This window comes from Charadrius vociferus, unplaced genomic scaffold (genome assembly GCF_000708025.1).
Source record: "Charadrius vociferus isolate BGI_N301 unplaced genomic scaffold, ASM70802v2 scaffold494, whole genome shotgun sequence".
Taxonomy (NCBI): Eukaryota; Metazoa; Chordata; class Aves; order Charadriiformes; family Charadriidae; genus Charadrius; species Charadrius vociferus.
The window spans coordinates 345,127-352,857 of NW_009648157.1; the positions used below are offsets into that span (position 1 = coordinate 345,127).

General features: G+C 41.3%; 1 protein-coding gene across 1 annotated transcript in view; it reads left to right on the plus strand.

Annotated features, from left to right (window-relative positions):
* PLEKHG1 (pleckstrin homology domain containing, family G (with RhoGef domain) member 1) overlaps positions 1–7,160 on the plus strand; it is a 50,920-nt gene extending 43,760 nt beyond the window's left edge. The window contains exons 14-17 of the mRNA XM_009884045.1: positions 690–908; positions 2,467–2,583; positions 3,415–5,089; positions 6,061–7,160. Of these exons, the coding sequence (XP_009882347.1) occupies positions 690–908; positions 2,467–2,583; positions 3,415–5,089; positions 6,061–7,160 (3,111 nt within the window). The remainder of the gene's footprint in view (positions 1–689; positions 909–2,466; positions 2,584–3,414; positions 5,090–6,060) is intronic.
* Positions 7,161–7,731: the final 571 nt, after the last annotated feature.

Sequence of the window (7,731 nt, forward strand, 5' to 3'; positions counted from 1 at the left end):
GGTACTTAAAAATACCACTATAATCACGGAAGTTTTGTGTATAAAGATAGACTTTACTCTTTGAAGCATGTCTTTGCACTTATTAAATAAGACTGGAAAGTTTCAGCTTATTCTGATATGGTTGGACTCGATCTTAAAGGTCCCTTCCAACCTAGACGATTCTATGATTCTATATATCGTATATCTTAATCATGATACATGATCTGAGCCGATACAGCTTCAGCAGATGGAAATGAGCATTTCTAATTTTTACATTTTCTGTAAGAATTTGTAATGAAGTTCCCAGTGCAGTTTGAAAGTCTTATGTTGGAGTTCAGGTCCTAGGCTTTTATTTGGGATGTAATTTAAAGTGGGTGTGTGTGGAAGATTTACAAACAGGGTACATTAGATATGACTTCACTGGGATGCCATAATACTGAAGCCCATGATTGGGTTGGGGGTTTTTGCATATATTTTTTTGAGTTCTAAATATTCTATGGAAAAAATACTGATTGTTTTACTTATTTCTTTATAAATCTCATTTCAGTGCAGCTAACTGAACGTAGCTTAAACATTGCATTTAAGGCTGATGTAAAACAGTGTCTTACTAAAATATAAAATCTCTGTAAACTTCTAAACGAAGTTTTGTGTTTCTTTTTGGTTTTGTTTTTTTTTTTTTTTTTTTTTTTTTTTTTTTTTTTTTTTTTAAGCGGATCAGTATTGAAGGAGCCCTATTATCTCAAGCCACCAAACTAGGATCAAATGAAGCCCTGCTGAATTCTAGGAAAAAGGTTTCCTTGGAAGCCACTGGGCTGGAGAGCCAATTTCAAGAGTCCATTGAGCCAGCCTACAGCAGCGATCAGGATGAAAATCTCCAGACCTCTGCTACAGAACAGATTGATGCTGATGATGAAGAAGAGTCTGAACAGGTAGGAAAAAGAGGGGAAAAAAAATATCCTTTTTTCCTGGGGAGGATGGAAGAGGGATTAAAATTATCTGTAAAACTGCAAGGAGGCAGGAATGTGCTACAAGCGTTTGTAAGCCCTTAGAGATGTTTTTATTTAGACATCCCGCACCACTCTCCTGCATTTTAACAGAGAAGATGTAAAATTAGCCCCTAGACAGAAGATTAAATCCCTGCTGCTTGAAAGGGATTTTACTTAGCCTTTTACAGTCCTCAAGCCTAGTTTTGACAGAAAGCTGTTGTTTTCACCTGTTGCGCACAACTGACCTTTCCTTGCTTCTCCACCTGATGCCGTGACAGAAAACTTTCTAGGCCACATGCAGAGACAGTACCTTCAGGTGTCCGATGCAGGGACTTGAATATTAAGTTAAGATTCAGGCACTGCTACATGTGATGTGGTGTTTCTTGACCTGCGAGCTCCTGGCAGGAGATAGGAACATGTGAACTTTAATCTGAGATGTTGTGAGCAGGATTTCTGAAGATGAGAATCTTTATCTTTTACTATTGCACAGTCATTTGACAGGTGGTTGTTTTCCTCACTCTGTGTGATGTTTACACACACACACGCGCGTAATACTGCTGAAAGACTAACACCCCAGCTTTGAAATCTGACTGTTCTAAAGACTATAAATTTTCAGTTTGTTTGGTTTAGTTGATGCTGAGGTCATATCCTTGTGTGGTCCATTTATTTTGTGATTTATCCAAAACCTATTATTGAAACTCTTTTTGAAGCTTACTGCGCATTTCCTCTTTGAAATTACAGTATTTGCTCTGTAAATCTTTAAAAAATCTCGTATCAGTGTAGTGCAGTGTCTTGTAATTCTCCCTCTTTCTGACATGAGTAAGTACAAAAGAATGAATAAGTGCAAAATAATTACTATAAAAATGTATAATAGTAGCTTACTGTTTAATCCTAGGTGTGGTAACAGTACCTTCTCAGATTTCCCCCATTCCCATCATGCATGACCTTCACTCAGTTAATTTAGGCACTGCTCAACATAAAACATTCTGGCCTTCTGTTTATCAGTTTGTTGTTTTTTTGGTTTTTTTTTTTTTTAGGAAGTTGGATAACAGCATATTTTTTTAGTTTAGACCTCTTTTTGGTTTTCAAGACTAGAAGTGATAGCAAGACTATCCCCTCCCAATTTTAAAACCAAAAAAACTTTGAAAATTGAATTTTTTTGTGACCACCTTCTTCTGTTATAACTGTGACTGTGAAATTAAACTCCTTCCCTTGTCCAATTTCTATGTATTTTTTTACGTCTATATTTTTATACACAGATTCTGCTTTCAACCCCTTTTGACAGGCTGTATGGATTGATTTCATTTAATTGGTTATTGTAAAGAAAGCTTTCTAGGCTCTGAATTATTCTTGTGGCAGTGCTCTGACTACTCATGAGCATTTTGTCCTCCTGCTGTGGATACCTGGCCTGTTCCTAGTTGCTAGTAGTTCATCTGAACAAGGCTGTACAAAGAACTGTAGATTTTATTACCCGTCCCTTACACTTTTCATTACATTACAGGGAGTGCAGCAAAACTCACCGCAGAAATCGAAAGGGGGAAGAAAAAGACTTAATAGTCAAGCTGCTGAAAATGTTGAAAAACGGAGAAGTGTTAATCTCAACAAGTGTGAAACACAGGTATTTTATTTTTTTTAACTTCTGTTTTGCTATGCATCATAGATGTGTCAAAGAAATCTGTATTTTTCCTAGGTAGACAGATAAGCAATCTCCTGTTTATGTAATGTATTAATATTCACATAATTGAAATACTCATCCGTGTGATGAAAAACTATTCTTTTTGGGGATTGGCAAAAAAACCAACTAACCAAAACAATCAGCGTTACCTTAAGAGAAAAGGCATTATCTTTCCCTCTCTTTCCCAACCTCTGGCCAGGAACATCTGCAACATTCTTCATGTAAGCGTTAGGAGGTGTGTGGCCTTGCTGTAAATTAGATCTGCTAGCTGAGCTGGATGAAAACTTACTCCAAAAAGACAATGACGTTTTCAGTGGCATGTGCTAGAAAGCATAACGTACCTTGCTGCTAGGGTTACAGGCAAGGGGAAAGGGAGGAGAACAAAACTTTTGGCACAAGCCCAGGGTCAGATTAGCTTAGTCCAGTACTGAAACTGCAGAGTTAGCATAAAAGGTTTAGTCTAACCCCTGCCAAACAAATTTGCCTTTAATTACTCAGGTGTTAGCATGAGCCAATGTCTTGTATTTGAAGTAAGAAGTTATTAAATGCCAAAAGTGAACTCTGAGCTGCGGTAAGGATTAGGAGGCAAAGCAGTCTGGTGTTGCCACCTTGGCTCCCTGAGTCTCTAATGAGGAGCTTGCTCACCCTGCCCATCTCCCCCTGACTCCGTGCTGTGGGACACCCTTGTGCTATGGCAGTTCTGTGAACGGAGGGTGTTGCTGTATTATTGCAGGGTATAGGCTAATGTTTCTTGCGTGTTTCAAATCCCCACAGAGCTCCAAGGACCCTTTGGATGAAGAGTCAAGCCAGTTGAATACCGATCTTCCATTTTCCTGCACAGCTAGACAGCCACAGTTGCCTAGACAGTTCAGCACACCCCAGAGCAACTCGCTAATCATGAATATTTTGGGTGGAAGTACCTCTGTCAGAAACATCTGGACTGACCATCAGATCAGGCAGGCATTGTTTCCCAGCCGGCGTCCACCTTATGAGAATGAAGATGATGAAGATGATTACCAGATGTTTGTACCATCAATGTCTACATCCAATGCCAGCTCAGCTGTCGGTGGAGAAAGGAGGGGTTCTTCTGGGCGTCCATGCAGCTGGCACTTGGGGGTAGCGCATCAAAATGAGACTTCCAGCCCGACTCGTCACAAAATTGTTAGGCGGGCCAGTAGTGCTGGTGAAAGTAACACGTGTCCATCCAGCGGAAGGTATAAAGTTGGGGAGCGCAGTTCTCGAAGGGAAGTGAAGAGAGCAGAGGTGAGCAGTATGAATGCGTATCCCGAATCTTCAGAGGAGCTGACCATCGATGATATTGAACATGTTTATGATAACATAAGCTATGAAGACTTAAAGCTGATGGGTCTGACAAGAAGGGAGGAAACAGACCGTGGTCCCCAGAGATCTGCTAGAGACTCTCTCTACGAGGCTGAAAACAAAAGCAGCTTAGATTCACCCTCTAAAAAGAGGACAGCAAATCAAAATAGGACCTCTATCTGTACTAGTAGGGATGAGATACTACTTAGTAGGGAAGTACCTACTTCAAGTTTGGATGAGCTCAGGATTGTTGAAGACAACATCTATGACACCATAGTGCTTCCAGAAGCATCACTATTGAATTTTAAGTGTGACCCCTTAAAATTCTCTAAAAGGCGGAGTTTTCTGGGCCTGGAAAAAGACTTTGCGTGTTGTGACAGTCTACGGCAGTTTGTTTCTGAAGAGAGTCTCCAGTTCAGTGAAGACGAAAGTCCTTACCATCGTGTTCCTGTTGACAATGACTATTTGAGCTTAGTAGATAGCTCCTCCAACTCAGACTCGCTCTCCCATAAGTCTGCAGCAGATAAACTCTCGGAGGAAGTAGATGAGATTTGGAATGACCTGGAGAACTATATCAAGAAGAATGAGGAAAAGAAAAGAGACCGTCTCCTTGCAGCCTTTCCTGTTTGTAAAGATGATATGCAGGAAAGATTGCTTGCTGGTAGTACACCTGAACTGAGTAAAGATGTAGAGTACTCACTGTCTACTCTCTCTCTGCCAGAAACTCCTATTTTCCCTAAAACTGTGAAGCCCAGGGCTGCCACCTTAAGCGAGGCTAATTTCAGGCTTGAAGACACTACACCGTGCAAGGAGAACTCTTTTATGAGCCTGAACAGAGCTTCTTTCTCCGGTGAGGTGGCTTTTGTAGATAGCCCATACGAATCTGCCAATAGCGTTCTGTCCAATGCGCATACAGAGGGCATGGAAAATGACTTGGCTGTTGCGGATAAAACAAAAAACAGAGTTTTTATGATGGCAAGGCAGTACAGTCAAAAAATTAAGAAGGCTAACCAGCTTCTGAAAGTTAAAAGTCCAGAGCAGGAGCAGCCAGCTAGCAGACAACAAAAACTGAAACACAAAGATCTTGCTGCCATTCTGGAGGAGAAGAAGCAAGGTGGTCCTGCTATTGGTATGTCAAAAATATTTCTATACAGATACATTTCTTTAGTAACTTTCAATGAAATTTTTGTACTGAATTGGAAGATTATGAATTTTCCCCACCTTACGAGTTGAGTATCAGTGTTGCTTTTTTTGTGTTACCACTGAAATCAGTTTTCGGTGACTGCTTCCAACATGAATGGTCCTTCATATCGCAATAAATTCTTGTTACTTGATAAAATTGGGAATAAATAGCAGGGTAGTGTCAGGAAAGATCAGTTCAGCTTAGGCTGGAAATAGAACTTATGCCTGAAGCACTATTGGCCTCTTTACAGAAAAGCAGTTATTTCCTTTAATAGTGTGATCTTCAGAGTTTGACTAAAAAGGTGTATTTTCAGGTATGTTGACCTTCTAACAAGTCATGTAGGTTTGCTCAGGTACCATCACATCATACTTACAAGCATAAGGAATGGGGGCAGATAAGAAAGAGGTGGTCTTTGTGCTCTTTCTAATGCATGTGCAAAGTTGTGGATATGCAACAGCTTTGGAACTATTTTTGTCTGCAGTCAATTGAAACAAATTGGAGACATGGAGCCAGTGGACTCCATGCGCTAGAGTGTTGTTCTGGCCTTCTGGTGTTATTTATAAAAGTCCTTAAATATCTTACTTACCAGGCCATTTTCAGAATGTTCTTGTCCATTTTAACATGAAACAAGCAGCATATTATTTGAACTCTGTGCTATATTGTGTCCTGTATGACTATTCACTGTTGCAAGACATTTTATGCTGCTTTTTTTCAATGCAGTGTGCTGAAAATGCAGTGCAATGCACAGCTCTTCCAGCCTCCAGTGCTCCGTGTTACTTTGTTGAGGCTGAAGATACTGACACGGCTGTAAACTTTTCTTTTGACTGATACAAAGTGTTTTGGGATTTTAAAATTTTCACGTGACTCGTTCGAATGGATTGCTTGCCTCTGCTAAGTTAATTCTCTCTCTTTTCTAGGTGCCAGAATAGCTGAATATTCCCAGCTTTATGACCAAATCGTCTTTAGAGAAAGTTCACCCAAGGTCCAAAAGGAAGCCTGGGCCACCCCTCAGGAGCCATCAGCCGGCAGGTATTCCACGCCCGTGGCTGCGTCTCCTCCCCGTTCCCAGGCTGCCAGTGAATACTCAAGAGCAGAAGATTGGCTTTTGCATTCTACGTACAGTAACGGCGAGCTGGCCGACTTCTCTCCATGGCCTGAATCCCAAGACCCAAAGTCCAAGAGTTCGTGTACAGAAGCTGGTACAAAAAGCAATTCCAGGCAGTTGCCATCAGCTGGCTCGGTGCCTTCCCTTCAGATTTCTAACCGTTTGCATGCCCCGGCGCAGAGGTGGAGCGCCATTATAAGCCAACCGAACAAAGAAAATTTACATCAAGATCAGATCTATAACTCCCTTGGGAGAAGAGTAAGCAATGTAAAACCACAGGCGTACAGCAGGTCGCAGTCGTCTTCCTCAATTGTGGTCAACAGGTCTGGAGAAGCAATCGTATATCCTAATGAAATGGACAAGAAAAAGCTCCATTCGAATAGGAACTTCCGATTCAACAGCCGTCAAACGCCAGGTGTTGCTTCGGGATGTGCGGGGCCTGATACGAGAAAGCAGATCCCTGAAAACTGTTCAGATATGATTCTGCAGGATTCTCAAAAGGTCCTGAGAGTGAACAGGGCCTCCCCTCTGACGGCACAGATGGCCACTCAGAACTATTTTTCTAATTTCAAAGATACTGAAGAAGAAGGGGATGATGATGACTATGTTGAAATAAAGTCTGAAGATGAGGGATCTGACTTGGAGACCTCTCAAAGCCAAACAAGGAAATCGGATCCCAAACTGTGTAACGCAGACGCTGCTCCTTCTGAAACACTCTGTGGCAAAACTCTCTCTTGTACTCCTGCAAAGCCCACCAGCAGCAAACATGCGCTTACCCCGTATCTGACTGCATATAGTGATTCAGATAAACTGAATGACTACCTGTGGAGAGTACCGTCTCCTAATCAGCAGAATATCGTCCAGTCTTTAAGGGAAAAGTTTCAGTGTCTCAGTTCAAGTAGCTTTGCTTGATGCTTTCAGTAATTTCTAGCTGTATTGCCTTACCATGACAGAGTATATACTAGGACAATCAGTACTGGCATCATGTATTTCTGTAATATTACACAATCAGGCATTGTATCACAGTAATATTGTAAATAGATGTTAAATGTATCTTTTTTTTTAAATGGTTTAGAATCCTGGAAGTGAAAAAGGCCACTGTGGCTGGGGTCTCACTCCGCAGTGCAGGTGGACTTCTCATCTCCTCTTTAACCTTTGCATCCCTTCCCTTGTCATACCCTTTGATTCTTACCATCGAACCAGGTGTGATGCCATTTACTTCTTAAAGCCTTTTATCGTGTGGAAACCTGAGTATTTGGACTTTTAAGTTGGTGACCAGTGTTCTGCATCCAAAATACCCCCATGATTACTCTGGTTTCGTATGGGAGCATTTAGCTGAGCAGCCACTCATGTGACTGTGCAGACTTCTGAGCAGGGCTCTGGTCATTACACCAACATGCTACGTATGCAATTGCACATACTTCTTGCACGTTACTTTTTGACAGACAGATTCCAAGTGTGTGGGACCAATGCATACACTACA